The 26482-nt window shown below is 45.8% G+C and overlaps 1 protein-coding gene across 1 annotated transcript in view; it reads right to left on the reverse strand.

Annotated features, from left to right (window-relative positions):
* LOC118396889 (calsyntenin-2-like) overlaps nucleotides 1-26482 on the reverse strand; it is a 365777-nt gene that overhangs the window by 266543 nt on the left and 72752 nt on the right. Inside the window, exon 2 of the mRNA XM_052467906.1 lies at nucleotides 9714-9909. Coding sequence (XP_052323866.1) covers nucleotides 9714-9909 — 196 coding nt within the window. The remainder of the gene's footprint in view (nucleotides 1-9713; nucleotides 9910-26482) is intronic.

Genomic DNA, 26482 nt, shown 5'->3' on the forward strand with positions numbered 1-26482 from the left:
GCTAAGGAACGCCTGCGAACAACAGGCTATTAAAGCTAAGGAACGCCTGCGAACAACAGGCTATTAAAGCTAAGGAACGCATGCGAACAACAGGCTATTAAAGCTAAGGAACACCTGCGAACAACAGGCTATTAAAGCTAAGGAACACCTGCGAAGAACAGGCTATTAAAGCTAAGGAACGCCTGCGAACAACAGGCTATTAAAGCTAAGGAACGCCTGCGAACAACAGGCTATTAAAGCTAAGGAACGCCTGCGAACAACAGGCTATTAAAGCTAAGGAACGCATGCGAACAACATGCTATTAAAACTAAGGAACGCCTGCGAACAACAGGCTATTAAAGCTAAGGAATGCATGCGAACAACAGGCTATTAAAGCTAAGGAACGCCTGCGAACAACAGGCTATTAAAGCTAAGGAACGCATGCGAACAACATGCTATTAAAACTAAGGAACGCCTGCGAACAACATGCTATTAAAACTAAGGAACACCTGCGAACAACAGGCTATTAAAGCTAAGGAACACCTGCGAAGAACAGGCTATTAAAGCTAAGGAACGCATGCGAACAACATGCTATTAAAACTAAGGAACACCTGCGAACAACAGGCTATTAAAGCTAAGGAACACCTGCGAACAACAGGCTATTAAAGCTAAGGAACACCTGCGAAGAACAGGCTATTAAAGCTAAGGAACGCCTGCGAACAACAGGCTATTAAAGCTAAGGAACGCATGCGAACAACATGCTATTAAAACTAAGGAACGCCTGCGAACAACAGGCTATTAAAGCTAAGGAATGCATGCGAACAACAGGCTATTAAAGCTAAGGAACGCCTGCGAACAACAGGCTATTAAAGCTAAGGAACGCATGCGAACAACATGCTATTAAAACTAAGGAACGCCTGCGAACAACATGCTATTAAAACTAAGGAACACCTGCGAACAACAGGCTATTAAAGCTAAGGAACACCTGCGAAGAACAGGCTATTAAAGCTAAGGAACGCATGCGAACAACATGCTATTAAAACTAAGGAACACCTGCGAACAACAGGCTATTAAAGCTAAGGAACACCTGCGAACAACAGGCTATTAAAGCTAAGGAACACCTGCGAAGAACAGGCTATTAAAGCTAAGGAACGCATGCGAACAACATGCTATTAAAACTAAGGAACGCCTGCGAACAACATGCTATTAAAGCTAAGGAACACCTGCGAAGAACAGGCTATTAAAGCTAAGGAACGCATGCGAACAACATGCTATTAAAGCTAAGGAACGCCTGCGAACAACAGGCTATTAAAGCTAAGGAACGCATGCGAACAACATGCTATTAAAACTAAGGAACGCCTGCGAACAACAGGCTATTAAAGCTAAGGAACGCATGCGAACAACATGCTATTAAAACTAAGGAACACCTGCGAAGAACAGGCTATTAAAGCTAAGGAACACCTGCGAACAACAGGCTATTAAAGCTAAGGAACGCATGCGAACAACATGCTATTAAAACTAAGGAACGCCTGCGAACAACAGGCTATTAAAGCTAAGGAACGCATGCGAACAACATGCTATTAAAACTAAGGAACGCCTGCGAACAACAGGCTATTAAAGCTAAGGAACACCTGCGAACAACAGGCTATTAAAGCTAAGGAACGCATGCGAACAACATGCTATTAAAACTAAGGAACACCTGCGAAGAACAGGCTATTAAAGCTAAGGAACACCTGCGAACAACAGGCTATTAAAGCTAAGGAACGCATGCGAACAACATGCTATTAAAACTAAGGAACGCCTGCGAACAACAGGCTATTAAAGCTAAGGAACGCATGCGAACAACATGCTATTAAAACTAAGGAACACCTGCGAAGAACAGGCTATTAAAGCTAAGGAACACCTGCGAACAACAGGCTATTAAAGCTAAGGAACGCATGCGAACAACATGCTATTAAAACTAAGGAACGCCTGCGAACAACAGGCTATTAAAGCTAAGGAACGCATGCGAACAACATGCTATTAAAACTAAGGAACACCTGCGAAGAACAGGCTATTAAAGCTAAGGAACACCTGCGAACAACAGGCTATTAAAGCTAAGGAACACCTGCGAAGAACAGTCTATTAAAGCTAAGGAACACCTGCGAAGAACAGGCTATTAAAGCTAAGGAACACCTGCGAACAACAGGCTATTAAAGCTAAGGAACACCTGCGAACAACAGGCTATTAAAACTAAGGAACACCTGCGAACAACAGGCTATTAAAGCTAAGGAACACCTGCGAACAACAGGCTATTAAAGCTAAGGAACGCCTGCGAACAACAGGCTATTAAAACTAAGGAACACCTGCGAACAACAGGCTATTAAAGCTAAGGAACACCTGCGAAGAACAGGCTATTAAAGCTAAGGAACACCTGCGAACAACAGGCTATTAAAGCTAAGGAACACCTGCGAACAACAGGCTATTAAAGCTAAGGAACGCCTGCGAACAACAGGCTATTAAAGCTAAGGAACGCCTGCGAACAACAGGCTATTAAAGCTAAGGAACGCATGCGAACAACAGGCTATTGAAGCGAAGGAACGCCTGCGAACAACAGGCTATTAAAGCTAAGGAACGCCTGCGAACAACAGGCTATTAAAGCTTAGGAACGCCTGCGAACAACAGGCTATTAAAGCTAAGGAACACATGCGAACAACAGGCTATTAGAGCTAAGGAACACCTGCGAACAACAGGCTATTAAAGCTAAGGAACACCTGCGAACAACAGGCTATTAAAGCTAAGGAACGCCTGCGAACAACAGGCTATTAAAGCTAAGGAACGCCTGCGAACAACAGGCTATTTAAGCTAAGGAACGCCTGCGAACAACAGGCTATTAAAGCTAAGGAACACCTGCGAACAACAGGCTATTAAAGCTAAGGAACGCCTGCGAACAACAGGCTATTAAAGCTAAGGAACGCCTGCGAACAACAGGCTATTAAAGCTAAGGAACGCCTAAGAACAACAGGCTATTAAAGCTAAGGAACGCCTGCGAACAACAGGCTATTAAAGCTAAGGAACGCCTGCGAACAACAGGCTATTAAAACTAAGGAACGCCTGCGAACAACAGGCTATTAAAGCTAAGGAACGCCTGCGAACAACAGGCTATTAAAGCTAAGGAACACCTGCGAAGAACAGGCTATTAAAGCTAAGGAACGCCTGCGAACAACAGGCTATTAAAGCTAAGGAACACCTGCGAACAACAGGCTATTAAAGCTAAGGAACGCCTGCGAACAACAGGCTATTAAAGCTAAGGAACGCCTGCGAACAACAGGCTATTAAAGCTAAGGAACACCTGCGAACAACAGGCTATTAAAGCTAAGGAACACCTGCGAACAACAGGCTATTAAAGCTAAGGAACACCTGCGAAGAACAGGCTATTAAAGCTAAGGAACGCCTGCGAACAACAGGCTATTAAAGCTAAGGAACACCTGCGAACAACAGGCTATTAAAGCTAAGGAACGCCTGCGAACAACAGGCTATTAAAGCTAAGGAACACCTGCGAACAACAGGCTATTAAAGCTAAGGAACACCTGCGAAGAACAGGCTATTAAAGCTAAGGAACGCCTGCGAACAACAGGCTATTAAAGCTAAGGAACGCCTGCGAACAACAGGCTATTAAAGCTAAGGAACGCATGCGAACAACAGGCTATTAAAGCTAAGGAACACCTGCGAACAACAGGCTATTAAAGCTAAGGAACGCCTGCAAACAACAGGCTATTAAAGCTAAGGAACGCCTGCGAACAACAGGCTATTAAAGCTAAGGAACGCATGCGAACAACATGCTATTAAAACTAAGGAACGCCTGCGAACAACAGGCTATTAAAGCTAAGGAACGCATGCGAACAACAGGCTATTAAAACTAAGGAACGCCTGCGAACAACAGGCTATTAAAGCTAAGGAACACCTGCGAACAACAGGCTATTAAAGCTAAGGAACGCATGCGAACAACATGCTATTAAAACTAAGGAACACCTGCGAAGAACAGGCTATTAAAGCTAAGGAACACCTGCGAACAACAGGCTATTAAAGCTAAGGAACGCATGCGAACAACATGCTATTAAAACTAAGGAACGCCTGCGAACAACAGGCTATTAAAGCTAAGGAACGCATGCGAACAACATGCTATTAAAACTAAGGAACACCTGCGAAGAACAGGCTATTAAAGCTAAGGAACACCTGCGAACAACAGGCTATTAAAGCTAAGGAACGCATGCGAACAACATGCTATTAAAACTAAGGAACGCCTGCGAACAACAGGCTATTAAAGCTAAGGAACGCATGCGAACAACATGCTATTAAAACTAAGGAACACCTGCGAAGAACAGGCTATTAAAGCTAAGGAACACCTGCGAACAACAGGCTATTAAAGCTAAGGAACACCTGCGAAGAACAGGCTATTAAAGCTAAGGAACACCTGCGAAGAACAGGCTATTAAAGCTAAGGAACACCTGCGAACAACAGGCTATTAAAGCTAAGGAACACCTGCGAACAACAGGCTATTAAAACTAAGGAACACCTGCGAACAACAGGCTATTAAAGCTAAGGAACACCTGCGAACAACAGGCTATTAAAGCTAAGGAACGCCTGCGAACAACAGGCTATTAAAACTAAGGAACACCTGCGAACAACAGGCTATTAAAGCTAAGGAACACCTGCGAAGAACAGGCTATTAAAGCTAAGGAACACCTGCGAACAACAGGCTATTAAAGCTAAGGAACACCTGCGAACAACAGGCTATTAAAGCTAAGGAACGCCTGCGAACAACAGGCTATTAAAGCTAAGGAACGCCTGCGAACAACAGGCTATTAAAGCTAAGGAACGCATGCGAACAACAGGCTATTGAAGCGAAGGAACGCCTGCGAACAACAGGCTATTAAAGCTAAGGAACGCCTGCGAACAACAGGCTATTAAAGCTTAGGAACGCCTGCGAACAACAGGCTATTAAAGCTAAGGAACACATGCGAACAACAGGCTATTAGAGCTAAGGAACACCTGCGAACAACAGGCTATTAAAGCTAAGGAACACCTGCGAACAACAGGCTATTAAAGCTAAGGAACGCCTGCGAACAACAGGCTATTAAAGCTAAGGAACGCCTGCGAACAACAGGCTATTTAAGCTAAGGAACGCCTGCGAACAACAGGCTATTAAAGCTAAGGAACACCTGCGAACAACAGGCTATTAAAGCTAAGGAACGCCTGCGAACAACAGGCTATTAAAGCTAAGGAACGCCTGCGAACAACAGGCTATTAAAGCTAAGGAACGCCTAAGAACAACAGGCTATTAAAGCTAAGGAACGCCTGCGAACAACAGGCTATTAAAGCTAAGGAACGCCTGCGAACAACAGGCTATTAAAACTAAGGAACGCCTGCGAACAACAGGCTATTAAAGCTAAGGAACGCCTGCGAACAACAGGCTATTAAAGCTAAGGAACACCTGCGAAGAACAGGCTATTAAAGCTAAGGAACGCCTGCGAACAACAGGCTATTAAAGCTAAGGAACACCTGCGAACAACAGGCTATTAAAGCTAAGGAACGCCTGCGAACAACAGGCTATTAAAGCTAAGGAACGCCTGCGAACAACAGGCTATTAAAGCTAAGGAACACCTGCGAACAACAGGCTATTAAAGCTAAGGAACACCTGCGAACAACAGGCTATTAAAGCTAAGGAACACCTGCGAAGAACAGGCTATTAAAGCTAAGGAACGCCTGCGAACAACAGGCTATTAAAGCTAAGGAACACCTGCGAACAACAGGCTATTAAAGCTAAGGAACGCCTGCGAACAACAGGCTATTAAAGCTAAGGAACACCTGCGAACAACAGGCTATTAAAGCTAAGGAACACCTGCGAAGAACAGGCTATTAAAGCTAAGGAACGCCTGCGAACAACAGGCTATTAAAGCTAAGGAACGCCTGCGAACAACAGGCTATTAAAGCTAAGGAACGCATGCGAACAACAGGCTATTAAAGCTAAGGAACACCTGCGAACAACAGGCTATTAAAGCTAAGGAACACCTGCGAAGAACAGGCTATTAAAGCTAAGGAACGCCTGCGAACAACAGGCTATTAAAGCTAAGGAACGCCTGCAAACAACAGGCTATTAAAGCTAAGGAACGCCTGCGAACAACAGGCTATTAAAGCTAAGGAACGCATGCGAACAACATGCTATTAAAACTAAGGAACGCCTGCGAACAACAGGCTATTAAAGCTAAGGAACGCATGCGAACAACAGGCTATTAAAGCTAAGGAACGCCTGCGAACAACAGGCTATTAAAGCTAAGGAACGCATGCGAACAACATGCTATTAAAACTAAGGAACGCCTGCGAACAACATGCTATTAAAACTAAGGAACACCTGCGAACAACAGGCTATTAAAGCTAAGGAACACCTGCGAAGAACAGGCTATTAAAGCTAAGGAACGCATGCGAACAACATGCTATTAAAACTAAGGAACACCTGCGAACAACAGGCTATTAAAGCTAAGGAACGCCTAAGAACAACAGGCTATTAAAGCTAAGGAACACCTGCGAAGAACAGGCTATTAAAGCTAAGGAACGCATGCGAACAACATGCTATTAAAACTAAGGAACGCCTGCGAACAACATGCTATTAAAACTAAGGAACACCTGCGAACAACAGGCTATTAAAGCTAAGGAACACCTGCGAAGAACAGGCTATTAAAGCTAAGGAACGCATGCGAACAACATGCTATTAAAGCTAAGGAACGCCTGCGAACAACAGGCTATTAAAGCTAAGGAACGCATGCGAACAACATGCTATTAAAACTAAGGAACGCCTGCGAACAACAGGCTATTAAAGCTAAGGAACGCATGCGAACAACATGCTATTAAAACTAAGGAACACCTGCGAAGAACAGGCTATTAAAGCTAAGGAACACCTGCCAACAACAGGCTATTAAAGCTAAGGAACGCATGCGAACAACATGCTATTAAAACTAAGGAACGCCTGCGAACAACAGGCTATTAAAGCTAAGGAACGCATGTCGAACAACATGCTATTAAAACTAAGGAACACCTGCGAAGAACAGGCTATTAAAGCTAAGGAACACCTGCGAACAACAGGCTATTAAAGCTAAGGAACACCTGCGAAGAACAGGCTATTAAAGCTAAGGAACACCTGCGAAGAACAGGCTATTAAAGCTAAGGAACACCTGCGAACAACAGGCTATTAAAGCTAAGGAACGCATGCGAACAACAGGCTATTAAAGCTAAGGAACACCTGCGAACAACAGGCTATTAAAGCTAAGGAACACCTGCGAAGAACAGGCTATTAAAGCTAAGGAACGCCTGCGAACAACAGGCTATTAAAGCTAAGGAACGCCTGCGAACAACAGGCTATTAAAGCTAAGGAACGCCTGCGAACAACAGGCTATTAAAGCTAAGGAACGCATGCGAACAACATGCTATTAAAACTAAGGAACGCCTGCGAACAACAGGCTATTAAAGCTAAGGAACGCATGCGAACAACAGGCTATTAAAGCTAAGGAACGCCTGCGAACAACAGGCTATTAAAGCTAAGGAACGCATGCGAACAACATGCTATTAAAACTAAGGAACGCCTGCGAACAACATGCTATTAAAACTAAGGAACACCTGCGAACAACAGGCTATTAAAGCTAAGGAACACCTGCGAAGAACAGGCTATTAAAGCTAAGGAACGCATGCGAACAACATGCTATTAAAACTAAGGAACACCTGCGAACAACAGGCTATTAAAGCTAAGGAACGCCTAAGAACAACAGGCTATTAAAGCTAAGGAACACCTGCGAAGAACAGGCTATTAAAGCTAAGGAACGCATGCGAACAACATGCTATTAAAACTAAGGAACGCCTGCGAACAACATGCTATTAAAACTAAGGAACACCTGCGAACAACAGGCTATTAAAGCTAAGGAACACCTGCGAAGAACAGGCTATTAAAGCTAAGGAACGCATGCGAACAACATGCTATTAAAGCTAAGGAACGCCTGCGAACAACAGGCTATTAAAGCTAAGGAACGCATGCGAACAACATGCTATTAAAACTAAGGAACGCCTGCGAACAACAGGCTATTAAAGCTAAGGAACGCATGCGAACAACATGCTATTAAAACTAAGGAACACCTGCGAAGAACAGGCTATTAAAGCTAAGGAACACCTGCGAACAACAGGCTATTAAAGCTAAGGAACGCATGCGAACAACATGCTATTAAAACTAAGGAACGCCTGCGAACAACAGGCTATTAAAGCTAAGGAACGCATGTCGAACAACATGCTATTAAAACTAAGGAACACCTGCGAAGAACAGGCTATTAAAGCTAAGGAACACCTGCGAACAACAGGCTATTAAAGCTAAGGAACACCTGCGAAGAACAGGCTATTAAAGCTAAGGAACACCTGCGAAGAACAGGCTATTAAAGCTAAGGAACACCTGCGAACAACAGGCTATTAAAGCTAAGGAACACCTGCGAACAACAGGCTATTAAAGCTAAGGAACGCCTGCGAACAACAGGCTATTAAAGCTAAGGAACACCTGCGAACAACAGGCTATTAAAGCTAAGGAACGCCTGCGAACAACAGGCTATTAAAGCTAAGGAACACCTGCGAACAACAGGCTATTAAAGCTAAGGAACGCCTGCGAACAACAGGCTATTAAAGCTAAGGAACACCTGCAAACAACAGGCTATTAAAGCTAAGGAACGCCTGCGAACAACAGGCTATTAAAGCTAAGGAACGCCTGCGAAGAACAGGCTATTAAAGCTAAGGAACACCTGCGAAGAACAGGCTATTAAAGCTAAGGAACACCTGCGAAGAACAGGCTATTAAAGCTAAGGAACACCTGCGAAGAACAGGCTATTAAAGCTAAGGAACACCTGCGAAGAACAGGCTATTAAAGCTAAGGAACACCTGCGAAGAACAGGCTATTAAAGCTAAGGAACACCTGCGAAGAACAGGCTATTAAAGCTAAGGAACACCTGCGAAGAACAGGCTATTAAAGCTAAGGAACGCCTGCGAAGAACAGGCTATTAAAGCTAAGACCGTCATCCCTGGGTGCTAACAAAGAACCTGTGTCATAGAATGTATGTCTACGTTTAGTTGTGTTTCTTCATACGTCCCACAATCAGGGATGCAGGGATAACCTGAAAAATACCACCCGGGACAATGTGTACCGTACCTTTACACACACCTGCTGCTATAATTACAGGCCTGGTGCGTGTGTTTGTGTGTGTGAAGGAGACACTCGTTTTCTGTGTGAGCTCCCGCTGAGGAAGGTGAGAGGTGTAAGCAGAGAGAGAGTGAGGAGAGACACACACAGAGTGGAAATGACAGTCATAAGAGACCGTGGGGAAAGCAGAAGAATCCTCAGCTCATAGGTGCTCCTGTAAGTGTGGTGAATCATTTTCATCAGTGCACCACTTTAAAATAATATACTGGCTGTTTTCATCCTACACTGCTGAAACACTACAGGGGTCAGCCAGGATCAGACACTGAGGTGAAGGGGGTCAAGGAGAAAGTGGCATATCCCTAAGACCTTTTGTAGCCAGAATGACATGCACTTCTGTTACTTACAGTAATCAAATGTTATTTGATCACAGTAGGCTTGGCTTCAGAGTGCAGTGTTGCAGGGAGCCTGCTATTGAATTCACATGCTTCATAAAGACCAACAGACAAAAATACATCCTGCCTCATAAACTCACTTGTGTGACTTCTTCCCCCCGGTGCCCCCAGGTCCTGCTCCACAGTCATGGGCCTGGATGATAAAGGTGTACTCCTTTTGCAGCTCACAGTCCACCGGGCCTCTGGCTCTCAGCTGGCCCTCACCAGATGTCCCATTCAGCACCACTGCCTCGAACGGAGCCTCCAGACCATGTATCTTAAACGCACAGATCTCCCCTGGAGAGAGAGAGAGAGAGGGAGAGGAGGGGAGAGAGGTGAGGGACTGTGTATTTACTACCACTTGATTTCCACTTGACCGTTAAAGTAAAAAATGCCAAGGACAAACCAACCTCCCCAGTCTGCGGCTCACTCCCATCCCGCGTTGTCACTCCAGACCATACAAACAATCACCAATTTAGTAACTAAAAGCTTGATAAAAAAGAAACACTGCCTCTCAGTCACCATGTTTTGTCTGAGAGACAAGGAAGGAACAGAACATTCATTTACAAAGCTAAACAATGAGGCAGACCAAAACAAGTCGTCTGACATTTATGAGCAGGTCGGATAAGGTGGAGTCTGTTTTGGATTTGACGAAGCGAGTGCTTTAGAAGCGTGGCGCTGGCCAGCGTCTTACTGGGGGATTTGAGGAAATCACTTAGCACGAGCTTTAAAGTCTGACCTGAGACGGCTAATTGCGCCGATAATCATTTAAACTAACAGGAAGGAATAAATTGGATTCCGCCAGAGCTTTGTGTGCACATCGCTGCTGGCCAGTTGTGATAAGAGCAACTTTATTTTCCCCTCCTTCCCTTTCTCTTCTCTTTCATCCCGGTCAAACATTATCCCATCTCTTTCTACAGTGGGAGTGTTGAAATGACAATTTGTCCACAGTGGAGTGAGAGAGAGAGAGAGAGAGAGAGAGAGAGTGAGTGAGTGAGTGAATGAGTGAGTGAGTGAGAGAGAGAGAGAGAGAGAGAGAGAGAGAGAGAGAGAGAGAGAGAGAGAGAGAGAGAGAGAGAGAGAGAGAGAGAGAGTGAGAGAGAGGGAGTGAGTGAGATGGAGAGGAGGGAGGGAGGGAGATGGAGAAAAGGAGGGAGAGAGAGGGAGGGGGATACAGAGAGAGAGAAAGAGAGTGAGATGGAGAGGAGGGAGGGAGGGAGGGAGGGAGGGAGGGAGGGAGGGAGGGAGGAAGGAAGGAAGGAAGGAAGGAAGGAAGGAAGGAAGGAAGGAAGGAAGGAAGGAAGGAAGGAAGGAAGGAAGGAAGGGAGGGAGATGGAGAGAGAGAGAGAGAGAAAGTGAGAGAAGGAGGGAGAGAGAGGGAGAGAGAGGGAGAGAGAGAGAGGGAGAGGAGGAGGGAGAGAGAGAGGGAGAGAGAGAGAGGGAGAGAAGGAGGGAGAGAGAGGGAGAGAGCGAGATATAAAGGGAGAGAAGGAGGGAGAGAGAGGGAGAGAGAGAGAGGGAGAGGAGGAGGGAGCGAGAGGGAGAGAGAGAGGGAGAGAAGGAGGGGGAGAGAGGGAGAGAGAGAGAGGGAGAGAAGGAGGGAGAGAGAGAGGGAGAGATGGGGAGAGGGAGAGGGTGAGAGAGGGAGAGAGAGAGAAAGAGAGAGTGAGTGAGTGAGAGAGAGAGTGACTGAGAGAGAGAGAGAGAGAGAGAGAGAGAGAGAGAGAGAGAGAGAGAGAGAGAGAGAGAGAGAGAGGAGATGGAGAGGGAGGGAGGGAGGGAGGGAGGGAGGGAGGGAGGGAGGGAGGGAGGGAGGGAGGGAGGGAGGGAGGGAGGGAGGGAGGGAGGGAGGGAGGGAGGAGAGAGTGTGTGTGAGAGAGAGAGAGGGAGAGAGAGAGAGAGAGAGTGTGTGAGAGAGAGAGGGAGAGAAGGAGGGGGAGAGAGGGAGAGTGAGAGAGGGAGAGAAGGAGGGAGAGAGAGAGGGAGAGAAGGATGGAGAGAGGGAGAGAGGGAGAGAGATAGAGGGAGAGGAGGAGGGAGAGAGAGGGAGAGAGAGAGAGGAGATAAGGAGGGAGAGAGAGAGGGAGAGAGAGAAGGAGGGAGAGAGTGAGAAGAGAGAGTGAGAGAGAGAGAGGGAGAGAAGGAGGGAGAGAGAGGGGAGAGAGAGAGGGAGAGAAGGAGGGAGAGAGAGAGAGAGAGAGAGAGAGAGAGGGAGAGATAGAGAGAGAGAGAGGGAGAGAGAGAGAGAGAGAGAGAGAGAGAGAGAGAGAGAGGGAGAGAGAGGGAGAGAGAGAGAGAGGGAGAGAGAGGGAGAGAGAGAGAGAGGGAGAGAGAGAGAGACATAGAGGGAGAGAGAGAAGGAGGGAGAGAGAGGGAGAGAGGGAGAGAGAGAGAGAGAGAGAGAGAGAGAGAGAGAGAGAGAGAGAGAGAGAGAGAGAGAGAGAGTGTGACAGAGACAGAGAGAGAGAGGGGGAGAGAGTGAAGGAGGGAGAGAGAGGGAGAGAGACAGAGAGGGACAGAGAGGGAGAGAGAGAGAGGGAGAGAGAGAGAGAAGGAGGGAGAGATACTCAGTAGATTGTTTAAGACGGCCCCTTTGTATTACCTGAAGAATAACGTATCAGAAATAAATGCAGAGGCATAGAAGCGTTCAGCTTGGGAAAATAATCATAAAATAGCATCAAAGCAAATGGTGTGTGATGAGGCGAGAGAGGACGTAACAGTCTCGATTGGCGAGGTTGCCTTGCCACCACAAAATGGCCAAATAAAAAATCCATCACTGTGGTAGGAAAAATAAACCTAATATACACCCTTATAAAAAAAGATTGCAGTCAGAGTCCACTATAACTGCAGGACACCTTCAAATACTGTGACCAAAATACTATTTACTTCAGTAATTTTGTATTGTAACTGCAGTTTCAGTACAGTATAACTGCAGTTCAACTGCAGTACACTGCAGTTATTCTGCAATTACTGAGTCCAAAATATCACAGTCGACTGCACTTACTGCACTTTTACTGCAATTTCATAACTGCAATCTTTTGTTGTAAGGGCACAGCCAAGTGAAGAAGTTTCCCATTATTACGGTATAATTAAAGATATGCTCAACTCTTCCACCTCAGTGCTTGGCAGGACAAGGAACCGCAACACCCAATTCGTGATTACATTTTAGCTCAGGGAGCAGAGGGGTCAAGGTGACCAGCGTTGACTGTCATGGCAAACCTCCTCTTTTTCAAAGTTGAATGAATAAAGACATGGCCTCGCGCTGGGCTGCTAGCTGCTTTTCACACCTCCAGGCTGATATCAGATCCCCCACCAGAGGAGAGCCTTTCTGAAGGACAGATTAGGTTTGAACCGATGGCCCCGGCTCGGCTTCGGCTCAGCAGCAGTATGGTTACCAGGAACAGATGTGGGGGGCACTTGGCAGAGCTGTGGGGCTCGCCACCCTATTTGCTGTGCTAAATTGTTTGCTAAATATGTGTCTCCGTGTCACATTAGCCTTTTATGAGATAGATTTATGATTAGAAAAACCCAGGCAACGGCCTGGCAGTCTTCAAGGAGAGACTGGGCAGGGTCACGTTTTAATCTAATGGATGTAGATGAATGACACATTATGAGTAGATGGCAGTGAGAAGGAGCAGGAACTAGACGTCATGGTTTAAGTTCTACAGAGGGGCACTAAGTCAGCCGAGCTAAGAAATTATATCAAGGGGACTAACTGCAGTTTTATCAGTAGTACCAGTGGTGGTGTGTGTTTCTGTAACTTGAGGGCCAAAATACTCTAGGGGTCCCCAGTCATTATCAGACCTGACAGAGCATCCCTGATAAGACGAACCGGATCACAACAAAAATGGGTCAAAGCACGCACACACACACAGCTGGATAGTGGCACACACACACACACACACACACACACACACACACACACACACACACACACACACACACACACACACACACACACACACACACACACAGTGGTGATGCCAGAACCCTCGCTCTAACTTTCATCCTCCAACTGTTTGAACACACCGCAGGATAGACAGCTATCTAATCAAATCATACAAAATCAATGTTACTCAAACGTTTTAGAACTGTAATTATACATTAACTGACTGGCACTAGTACGTGCAGTATTACAGCAGTTGAGCAGCTTACAGAGATAATAACAAGTTTATACCAACAGTAATAACATAATAATAATATAATAATATCAGTAATGGGTTTATTGAAATTGTGTGGTTAGTTACTGTAGGCTAGCGGTTCTTTATAGAATTCAGATTTTGCATCTAATTACCTAGTTATGTATAAGGCCCTACCTTATCTCTGCTCTCTCCCTGTACCCCATCACACACACCGATTGGCTCTTGATTGCCCCACAACCTCCTCTGCACTTTACACACATATTTCTCTCACACCTCTCCTCCCCCGGCCCTCTCAGCTGCAGGGCAGAGAAAGACTGTCAGCCACAGAGCTCCAGAGTTGAGGCCAAATTGAAAACACTGTAATTATGCTCTTCATGAAATTAGTCAGACGAGGAATGAAAAAAACTCACACTAGAAGAGAAGCTGTCTGTCCGTTTCTGAAGAACTCATTCTAATCTAGTTTGTGTGTTCAGGCTAGAGCCGGAGCTGGAGAAACCAGAGTGGCGTGAGATTCTGGGTGTGTGTGTGTATGTGTGTGTGTCTGGGTGTGTGTGTGTGTGTGTGTGTGTGTGTGTGTGTGTGTGTGTGTGTGTGTGTGTGTGTGTGTGTGTGTGTGTGTGTGTGTGTGTGTGTGTGTGTGTGTGTGTGTGTGTGTGTGTACAGGAGATTTTAATTAAAAATACTCTTCTCCACGAGCACAGAGGGGGGACTCAGACATGATTAGCTCAACCTTGTCCTTTCACCCTTAATTACATAAAGGCTACTCTGAGGGAGTTAATGTCATCCCACTGTCTCTCTGACTGACAGAGAGAACCCACTGTCTCTCTGACTGACAGAGAGAACCCACTGTCTCTCTGACTGACAGAGAGAACCCACTGTCTCTCTGACTGACAGAGAGAACCCATTGTCTCTCTGACTGACAGAGAGAATCCACTGTCTCCCTGACTGACAGAGAGAACCCACTGTCTCTCTGACTGACAGAGAGAACCCACTGTCTCTCTGACTGACAGAGAGGAACCACTGTCTCTCTGACTGACAGAGAGAAACCACTGTCTCTCTGACTGACAGTTGGCTTTTTACCAAATTACCGTACAACAGACCGTGTATTCACCCTGCACACCCTAATTGACAACCAAACAAACCAAAACAAAGGCAAAGTCCTCTCATGCTTTGTTGATTTCAAAAAAGCCTTCGACTCAATTTGGCATGAGGGTCTGCTATACAAACTGATGGAAAGTGGTGTTGGGGGTAAAACATACGACATTATAAAATCCATGTACACAAACAACAAGTGTGTGGTTAAAATTGGAGAAAAAAACACACACATTTCTTCACACAGGGCCGTGGGGTTAGACAGGGATGCAGCTTAAGCCCCACCCTCTTCAACATATATATCAACGAATTGGCGCGGGCACTAGAAAAGTCTGCAACACCCGGCCTCCCCCTGCTAGAATCCGAAGTCAAATGTCTGCTGTTTGCTGATGATCTGGTGCTTCTGTCACCAACCAAGGAGGGCCTACAGCAGCACCTAGATCTTCTGCACAGATTCTGTCAGACCTGGGCCCTGACAGTAAATCCCAAAATAATGGTGTTCCAAAATAGGTCCAGTCACCAGGACCACAAATACAAATTCCATCTAGACACTGTTGCCCTAGAGCACACAAAAACTATACATACCTTGGCCTAAACATCAGCGCCACAGGTAACTTCCACAAAGCTGTGAACAATCTGAGAGACAAGGCAAGAAGGGCATTCTATGCCATCAAAAGGAACATAAATTTCAACATACCAATTAGGATTTGGCTAAAAATACTTGAATCAGTCATAGAGCCCATTGCCCTTTATGGTTGTGAGGTCTGGGGTCCGCTTACCAACCAAGACTTCACAAAATGGGACAAACACCAAATTGAGACTCTGCACGCAGAATTCTGCTAAAATATCCTCCGTGAACAACGTAGAACACCAAATAATGCATGCAGAGCAGAATTAGGCCGATACCCACTAATTATCAAATTACAGAAAAGAGACGTTAAATTCTATAACCACCTAAAAGGAAGCGATTCCCAAACCTTCCATAACAAAGCCATCACCTACAGAGTGATGAACCTGGAGAAGAGTCCCCTAAGCAAGCTGGTCCTGGGGCTCTGTTCACAAACACAAACACACCCTACAGAGCCCCAGGACAACAGCACAATTAGACCCAACCAAATCATGAGAAAACAAAAAGATAATTACTTGACAAATTGGAAAGAATTAACAAAAAAACAGAGCAAACTAGAATGCTATTTGGCCCTAAACAGAGAGTACACAGTGGCAGAATACCTGACCACTGTGACTGACCCAAAATTAAGGAAAGCTTTGACTATGTACAGACTCAGTGAGCATAGCCTTGCTATTGAGAAAGGCCGCCGTAGGCAGACATGGCTCTCAAGAGAAGACAGGCTATGTGCTCACTGCCCACATAATGAGGTGGAAACTGAGCTGCACTTCCTAACCTCCTGCCCAATGTATGACCATATTAGAGAGACATATTTCCCTCAGATTACACAGATCCACAAAGAATTCGAAAACAAATCCAATTTTGATAAACTCCCATATCTATTGGGTGAAATTCCACAGTGTGCCATCACAGCAGCAAGATTTGTGACCTGTTGCCACGAGAAAAGGGCAACCAGTGAAGAACAAACACCATTGTAAATACAACCCATATTTATGCTTATTTATTTTATCTTGTGTCCTTTAACCATTTGTACATTGTTAAAACACTGTATATATATATATATATAATATGACATTTGTAATGTCTTTATTGTTTTGAAACTTCTGTATGTGTAATGTTTACTGTTAATTTTTATTGGTTTTCACTTCATATATTCACTTTATATATTATCTACCTCACTTGCTTTGGCAATGTTAACACATGTTTCCCATGCCAATAAAGCCCTTGAATTGAATTGAATTGAATTGAAACCACTGTCTCTCTGACTGACAGAGAGAACCCACTGTCTCTCTGATTGACAGAGAGAAACCACTGTCTCTCTGACTGACAGAGAGATCCCACTGTCTCTCTGATTGACAGAGAGAAACCACTGTCTCTCTGACTGAGAGAGAACACAGAACACACTCTCTGCTCTGTGAGTCTGAGGAAACACAACTGTACTCATCACACAGCTCCAGTCCACAACACAATATGGCTGAACTGCTGCATTCTGGACCCGAATAAGTTTTATAATGTGTACCTAATAGCTATTTGTTGTGCATCAGACCATGAGCCTTAATCTCTTCTCTACAGGCAGTACACTAAACAAATCAGGACTGTTTGACTCTGACTGCTCAGGGGCAGGTTGGGTGTTTAGGAGTGCCGACAGTGTGTGAGGCCCCAAACACCCACTTCCCCTATGTCACTATTGTTAGTCACAAAACACCCACTTCCCCTTTGTCAATATAGTTAGTCACAAAACACCCACTTCCCCTTTGTCAATATAGTTAGTCACAAAAAACAAGCAGGATACACATCAATAACTCAGCATAGACACAGGAACAGGTTCAAAACAACACACACACCCCGTCACCACCCAAGCTGTAGCCAACAGCCCATAACAGACCCAACCTCTAGCCAACAGCCCATAACAGACCACCACCCAACCTCTAGCCAACAGTCCATAACAGACCCAACCTCAAGCCAACAGCCCATAACAGACCACCACCCAAACTCTAGCCAACAGTCCATAACAGACCACCACCCAACCTCTAGCCAACAGCCCATAACAGACCCAACCTCTAGCCAACAGCCCATAACAGACCACCAGCCTCCATACCCAACCTCTACCAAAAGTCCACCCAAAGCCAACAGTCCATACAGACCACCACCCAACAGCCCATAACAGAACACCACCCAACCTCTAGCCAACAGCCCATAACAGACCACCACCCAACCTCTAGCCAACAGTCCATAACAGACCCAACCTCTAGCCAACAGTCCATAACAGACCACCACCCAACCTCTAGCCAACAGCCCATAACAGACCCAACCTCTAGCCAACAGTCCATAACAGACCCAACCTCTAGCCAACAGTCCATAACAGACCACCACCCAACCTCTAGCCAACAGTCCATAACAGACCACCACCCAACCTCTAGCCAACAGCCCATAACAGACCCAACCTCTAGCCAACAGTCCATAACAGACCACCACCCAACCTCTAGCCAACAGTCCATAACAGACCCAACCTCTAGCCAACAGTCCATAACAGACCACCACCCAACCTCTAGCCAACAGTCCATAACAGACCCAACCTCTAGCCAACAGTCCATAACAGACAGACCACCACCCAACCTCCTCTAGTCAACAGTCCATAACAGACCCAACCTCTAGCCAACAGTCCATAACAGACCAGACCCAACCTCTAGCCAACAGTCCATAACAGACCCAACCTCTAGCCAACAGTCCATAACAGAACCTCTAGCCAACAGTCCATAATAGACCCCAACCTCTAGCCAACAGTCCATAACAGACCCACCCAACCTCTAGCCAACAGTCCATAACAGACCCCACCTCTAGCCAACAGTCCATAACAGACCACCAGTCCATAACAGACCCAACCTCTAGCCAACAGTCCATAACAGACCACCACCCAACCTCTAGCCAACAGTCCATAACAGACCCAACCTCTAGTCAACAGTCCATAATAGACCCAACCTCTAGCCAACAGTCCATAATAGACCCAACCTCTAGCCAACAGTCCATAACAGACCCAACCTCTAGTCAACAGTCCATAATAGACCCAACCTCTAGCCAACAGTACATAACAGACCCAACCTCTAGCCAACAGTCCATAATAGACCCAACCTCTAGCCAACAGTCCATAACAGACCACCACCCAACCTCTAGCCAACAGTACATAACAGACCCAACCTCTAGTCAACAGTCCATAATAGACCCAACCTCTAGCCAACAGTCCATAACAGACCCAACCTCTAGCCAACAGTCCATAACAGACCATACCACCCAACCTCTAGCCAACAGTCCATAACAGACCCAACCTCTAGCCAACAGTCCATAACAGACCCAACCTCTAGCCAACAGTCCATAACAGACCCAACCTCTAGCCAACAGTCCATAACAGACCCAACCTCTAGTCAACAGTCCATAATAGACCCAACCTCTAGCCAACAGTCCATAATAGACCCAACCTCTAGCCAACAGTCCATAACAGACCCAACCTCTAGTCAATAGTCCATAATAGACCCAACCTCTAGCCAACAGTACATAACAGACCCAACCTCTAGCCAACAGTCCATAATCTAGCCAACCCAACAGTCCATAACAGACCCAACCTCTAGTCCATAACAGACCCAACCTCTAGCCAACAGTACCCCAACCTCTAGCCAACAGTCCATAATAGACCCAACCTCTAGCCAACAGTCCATAACAGACCCAACCTCTAGCCAACAGTCCATAACAGACCCAACCTCTAGCCAACAGTCATTAACAGACCCAACCTCTAGCCAACAGTCCATAACAGACCCAACCTCTAGCCAACAGTCCATAATAGACCACCACCACCCAACTCCCAGACAACAGCAGGAAATGTCAATCAGTTAAACAGGCATGTTACCACTACTCCATCACATACTGTCAGCCAATTACAGAGAGCTAACAGCAATCAAACAGCCAATCAGTATAAACACAACACTGCAGATGTTTCTCCCACTGAGACCACTATTATACAGGACTCCGTGGGAAAGATGGAGGGATAGAGAGATGGATGGATGGAGGGATAGAGAGATGGGTGGATGGAGGGTTAGAGAGATGGATGGATGGAGGGGTGGAGAGATGGATGGATGGAGGGAAAGAGAGATGGATGGATGGATGGAGGGATAGAGAGATGGATGGATGGAGGGATAGAGAGATGGATGGATGGAAGGATAGAGAGATGGATGGATGGAGGGATAGAGAGATTGATGGATGGAAGGATAGAGAGATGGATGGATGGAGGGATAGAGAGATTGATGGAAGGATAGAGAGATGGATGGATGGAAGGATAGAGAGATTGATGGATGGAAGGATGGAGAGATAGATGGATGGATGGAGGGATAGAGAGATTGATGGATGGAAGGATAGAGAGATTGGATGGAAGGATAGAGATTGATGGAGATGATGGATGGAGGGATAGAGAGATTGATGGATGGAGATGGATGGATGGAGGGATAGAGAGATTGATGGATGGAAGGATAGAGAGATTGATGGATGGAAGGATAGAGAGATAGATGGATGGATGGATGGAGGGATAGAGAGATTGATGGATGGAAGGATAGAGAGATTGATGGAAGGATAGAGAGATGGATGGATGGAGGGATAGAGAGATTGATGGAAGGATAGAGAGATGGATGGATGGAGGGATAGAGAGATTGATGGATGGAAGGATAAAGAGATTGATGGATGGAAGGATAGAGAGATTGATGGAAGGATAGAGAGATGGATGGATGGAGGGATAGAGAGATTGATGGATGGAAGGATAGAGAGATGGATGGATGGAAGGATAGAGAGATTGATGGATGGAAGGATAGAGAGATTGATGGAAGGATAGAGAGATGGATGGATGGATGGAGGGATAGAGAGATTGATGGATGGAAGGATAGAGAGATGGATGGATGGAAGGATGTTCCTGGGTAAGATAAAGTAGCTTTTTATTCCCAGTTATAAATCCTTCTTTGTAGACATGGCAACAGTTGCTAAAAGTAATCCTAATGATTGATGATATATTTTTCTAAATCAGTTTCTATGCAGATGGTAGATTCAGTTTCTATGCAGATGCTAGACTCAGTTTCTATGCAGATGGTAGACTTTATAGATATAAGCTAGTGTGAGTCCATGTGCTACCTGGCTACACTTTTCATTTTCAATTAACAATGTCATGATTGTGCCAATGTGTTTGTCTTGATAAGATCTGTTGTTGTGAATGCAGAGAATTGCAGAAGACAATTTGTAGCAAAGGCCCATGGAGTTGGTGGAATCATCCTTTAATTAATGGCCACTTGCTCAGCAGGGCCAGGGGCTCTTTAATTAGGTCAGGTGGAAATGTCTGACAGATCTCAACTCATTAAAAGGAGGAAATCGCCACAGCCCGACCTCGCTGCTTTCTCTCCCTCAAATCCGTCTAATCCAGACATTCTGTGCGTCCATGAATCAACCACAAACTACTCAGTAAATATACCCCTTTATGGTTAAAGGAATTCCTGCCTCAGTCTCATCCATTCCTCGGTCACCTGACCAACTGTTCACCTTCACTATTGTCAGTCCTCCTACCTGTCCAGCAACCCACACAGATTCCAAAAATCTTTCACAAATGTTTATCTTATAATGTATAAGGTTTCCCTTATGAGATAGTCTACCCAAATTACAAGGTATGACCAATCCATGCTTTGCTTTCCCTGGCATTGTTGGCACCCGCTAACATTTTAGCATTTGTGGCAAAAATACAAGTCATGGGACTGATATTTGTTTTTACATTTTTCATGTTCAAATCATCTATATATGACTTTGTTGAGCTTCATAATCAATTTTAGATACTTTTGGATGTTTTGGACATGATGCTCAAAAATGTATATTATCAATCTGATGATTTGAATGGGATTTGTGCCACAAATGCTAAAACATTAGCATGTAGAAACAGAGCCAGGAAAACTAAACCAAAGCAAGAATTGCTGTCAGACTTTGTCCATAGACTGCTTACAGGGTAAGGAAACCAATGTGCCATTTTGTCATTTGTGTGAACTATCCCTTGTGGTAGTTACCCAGTTTAGTCTGTGTTATGGTCTTTAGTCTACTCCAAGACATTAATGAATCACAAGCACTGTGTATTCTATGGATGTACGTCCAATCACCACAGAAGCCCCGGCCTCCCTGTATAAGGACAGGCAACGAATGAAAGAGAAGAAAAAAATTGACCAAAACACAAACAGAACACAGCTAAGGCAATCACATAAAAGCACACTGGAAATCAATAGTTTCTCTTTTCTACTTCCCTGTGTAGAATGGCCTGGGGGAGAGACATGTGTCCACGCTCCTCTCATGCAAGGCCATTTAGAGTTCAATGTGTTCAAATATCCCTATTAGAGTTTACGACCCTTTTAATACCCCAGAGGACAGTACTTATCCTTCAGGCCTATCCTCTATAGCAGCCCGTCGTTTGGCCCTGCCTCTGGCCAAGGGGCCTTTCTTTTATATGGACGAGCAACAAAGCACTATAGTATCATGATATCTTCTGGGTGAATGACTGGAATTAGCATCAGTCACGTACTGTAGCTTCCCCTTATAATGTAAATATCTCTACCCAAGGCTGATGACTCCAATTCACAATGGAAAATCAATAAGACTATTAATTCAGTGTTACATAATTCCAATGAAGTCACAGAGTTCATTGTATCTCTCTCTGTAGAAGAGCCTCACCCACTTATAGCCCATTGCTACTGTAGTGTGTCTAGTGACTAGTGTTTCCACACCATTAAAAATAATGGTGTAAAAGGAGCTGGCACTTTGGGATGAGCAGGAACAGAATACACAGGATGCATGTGGAGCTGATGGAGTTAGAGAGGTAGGATGGTTCACACTGTAGGACTGCCTCAGGTGACATCGCTCTCAATGCAGTTTACCTTCAGGGGAAGAGAGAGAGGAGAGGAGGAAGAGAGGAGAGAGAAGAGGGGGAAATGGGAAGAGGAGAGAGGGAGAGGGTATGAAAAGAGGAGATGAGGAGAGGGGAAAGAGGAGAATAGAAGAGAGGAAGAGAGGAAGAATGGGAGGAGAGAGGAGGAGAGGGAGAGAATAATTGTGACAAAGATATGTCTATGAATAGCTGTTGTGAAGATATTTGTTTCAGGGAACTTTATGAGCCAGTAGTGATGTGCCCTAGAGAATCCTGCTGAAACAGCATTTATGATTGACTCTTCAGATCAGTCAGACAGCCAATCAGCAGCCAGATGACTGTTTTGCTATCATCTTGACAACTGAAATCTCAAAGTAAACGTTTTTGTATGTGTGTGTGTGTGTGTGTGTGTGTGTGTGTGTGTGTGTGTGTGTGTGTGTGTGTGTGTGTGTGTGTGTGTGTTTCTGTGTGATTGTGGAGTTCCAATGTTGGAGGGTGTGTGGAGTTCAGAAGTCATATCGGGGATCAGAAGCTTATACAGGGTGATCTTCTGGCCATTGAAATGGTAAAATATGCAAGGCTTTATGAGAGTCTGTCTGAACTGAGTTCCCTGCATATACACCGTGTAAAGTCAAACTAAAATGCTTAGAGGCAAAATGTTCTCTCTGCTCTCATTGGAGAGAAGTTTTGTTGCAGAGGGAGAAGTCATGGAAAACGCTTCACAGAACGGCACAGAACTTTTTCCACTCAGGTCTTTTGGCACCGGTGGGCCACCATCGCTCATTGATACTGTTCAAATTGGGCCAGGGACTAGGGAGTAGAAAGATAGGGCAGGTTCTGCCAAATGTGTTTGTGTATGAGGCGGAGTGAGGGAGAGAGATGAGAGAAGATGATAGGCAGATTATTTCACAGCAACTGAGGAAAAACTGGCAATGGCTCACTGGACTCGACTTCGTGCTATGCCTACACCTGTCTCTATGAGTGTGTATGTACATTATACAGTATATAAAAAAAGTATGTGGACACCCCTTCAAATGAGTTTGAGTTTCAACGTTTCAACGTGGCACCGTCATAGGATGCCACCTTTCCAACAAGTCAGTTTGTCAAATTTTTTGTCCTGCTAGAGTTGCTGTATTGAAGGGCGTGTAAAAAAATTGGTTGCACTACTGAGTTCTGAACTTCCTCTGGAAGCAACAGCAGCACAAGAACTGCTCACAGGGAGCTTCATAAAACGGGTTTCCATGGCCGAGCAGCTGTACACAAGCCTAAGATCACCATGCGCAATGCCAAGTGTCGGGTGGAGTGGTGTAAAGCTCGCCACCATTGAACTCTAGAGAAATGGAAACGCAGTCTGACGGACAAATCTGGGTTTGGCTGCTGCCAGGAGAAAGCTACGAATGCATAGTGCCAACTGTAAAGTTTGGTGGAGGAGGAATAATGATCTGGGGCTGTTTTTCATGGTTCGGGCTAGGCCCCTTAGTTCCAGTAAAGGGAAATCTTAACGCTACAGCATTCAATTACATTCTAGACAATTCTGCGCTTCCAACTTTGTGGCAACAGTTTGGGGAGGCCCTTTCCTGTTTCAGCATGACAAAGCCCCTGTGCACAAAGCAAGATCCATAAATGGTTGTCAAGATCGGTGTGGAAGAACTTGACTAACCTGCAAAGAGCCCTGACCTCAACCCCATCGAACACCTTTGGGATGAATTGGAACACTGACTGCGAGACAGGCCTAATCACCCAACATCAGTTCCGACCTCACTAATGCTCTTGTGGCTGAGTCGAAGCAAGTTCCTTCAGCAATGTTCCAACATGTAGTGGAAATCGTTCCCAGGAGAGTGGAGGCTATTATAGCAGGAAAGGGAGGACCAACTCCATATTAATGCCCATGATTTTGAAATGGCAGGTGTCCACATACATTTGGTCATGTAGTGTATGTGTGTATGTTTTTAGTGTATATGTGTGAGTGTGTGTGGGCAAGGAATAGTGGTAAATGCTAGGATCACTAGCCCTCTCGCTTTGTATACATGTCTATTCTTCTCTGTGTGTGTGTCTGTGTGTGTGTGTGTGTGTGTGTATGCACAGTATGCGTGTATGTGTGACCCTTGCCTCAGCTCTCCAGTGTGTCTTCATTAACACGTTCAACACCTGACAGGTAAAACAGATTGAAAATGTAAGGTGATGGCCTGACACCAGGCAGAGGAAAACACCCCCCTTTCTACCTCTGTCTTCTACCACACCTCTCCCTCCATCTGTCCATCTCCCTACCTCTGTCTTCTACCACACCTCTCCCTCCATCTGTCCATCTCCCTACCTCTGTCTTCTACCACACCTCTCCCTCCATCTGTCCATCTCTCTACCTCTGTCTTCTACCACACCTCTCCCTCCATCTGTCCATCTCCCTACCTCTGTCTTCTACCACACCTCTCCCTCCATCTGTCCATCTCTCTACCTCTGTCTTCTACCACACCTCTCCTTCCAACTGTCCATCTCTCTACCTCTGTCCTCCACCACACCTCTCCCTCCATCTGTCCATCTCTCTACCTCTGTCCTCTACCACACCTCTCCCTCCATCTGTCCATCTCTCTACCTCTGTCCTCTACCACACCTCTCCTTCGATCTGTCGATACTTTCTCTACCACACCTCTCCCTCTGTCTCTCCATCTCTCTACCTCTGTCCTCTACCACACCTCTCCCTCCATCTGTCCATCTCTCTACCTCTGTCCTCTACCACACCTCTCCTTCGATCTGTCGATACTCTCTCTACCTCTGTCCTCTACCACACCTCTCCCTCTGTCTCTCCATCTCTCTACCTCTGTCCTCCACCACACCTCTTCCTCCATCTGTCCATCTCTCTACCTCTGTCCTCTACCACACCTCTCCCTCCATCTGTCCATCTCTCTACCTCTGTCCTCTACCACACCTCTCCTTCGATCTGTCGATACTTTCTCTACCTCTGTCCTCTACCACACCTCTCCTTCCATCTGTCCATCTCTCTACCTCTGTCCTCTACCACACCTCTCCTTCCATCTGTCCATCTCTCTACCTCTGTCCTCCACCACACCTCTCCCTCTGTCTCTCCATCTCTCTACCTCTGTCCTCTACCACACCTCTCCCTCCATCTGTCCATCTCTCTACCTCTGTCCTCTACCACACCTCCCCTTCGATCTGTCGATACTCTCTCTACCTCTGTCCTCTACCACACCACTCCCTCTGTCTCTCCATCTCTCTACCTCTGTCCTCTACCATACCTCTCCCTCCATCTGTCTCTCTCTCCTCTGTCATCTACCACACCTCTTCCTCCATCTCTCTACCTCTGTCCTCTACCACCATCTATCCATCTCTATACATCTGTCCTCTACCACACCTCTCCCTCCATTTGTCCATCTCTCTACCTCTGTCCTCTACCACACCTCTCCCTCCATCTGTCCATCTCTCTACCTCTGTCCTCTACCACACCTCTCCCTCCATCTGTCCATCTCTCTACCTCTGTCTTCTACCACACCTCTCCCTCCATCTGTCCATCTCTCTACCTCTGTCCTCCACCACACCTCTTCCTCCATCTGTCCATCTCTCTACCTCTGTCCTCTACCACACCTCTCCCTCCATCTGTCCATCTCTCTACCTCTGTCCTCTACCACCATCTGTCCATCTCTCTACCTCTGTCCTCCACCACACCTCTTCCTCCATCTGTCCATCTCTCTACCTCTGTCCTCTACCACACCTCTCCCTCCATCTGTCCATCTCTCTACCTCTGTCCTCTACCACCATCTGTCCATCTCTATACATCTGTCCTCTACCACACCTCTCCCTCCATCTGTCCATCTCTCTACCTCTGTCTTCTACCACACCTCTCCCTCCATCTGTCCATCTCTCTACCTCTGTCCTCCACCACACCTCTTCCTCCATCTGTCCATCTCTCTACCTCTGTCCTCTACCACACCTCTTCCTCCATCTGTCCATCTCTACCTCTGTCCTCCACGACACCTCTTCCTCCATCTGTCCATCTCTCTACCTCTGTCCTCTACCACCATCTGTCCATCTCTATACATCTGTCCTCTACCACACCTCTCCCTCCATTTG

The sequence above is a fragment of the Oncorhynchus keta genome, chromosome 18 (assembly GCF_023373465.1).
Source record: "Oncorhynchus keta strain PuntledgeMale-10-30-2019 chromosome 18, Oket_V2, whole genome shotgun sequence".
In the NCBI taxonomy this organism is placed as follows: Eukaryota; Metazoa; Chordata; class Actinopteri; order Salmoniformes; family Salmonidae; genus Oncorhynchus; species Oncorhynchus keta.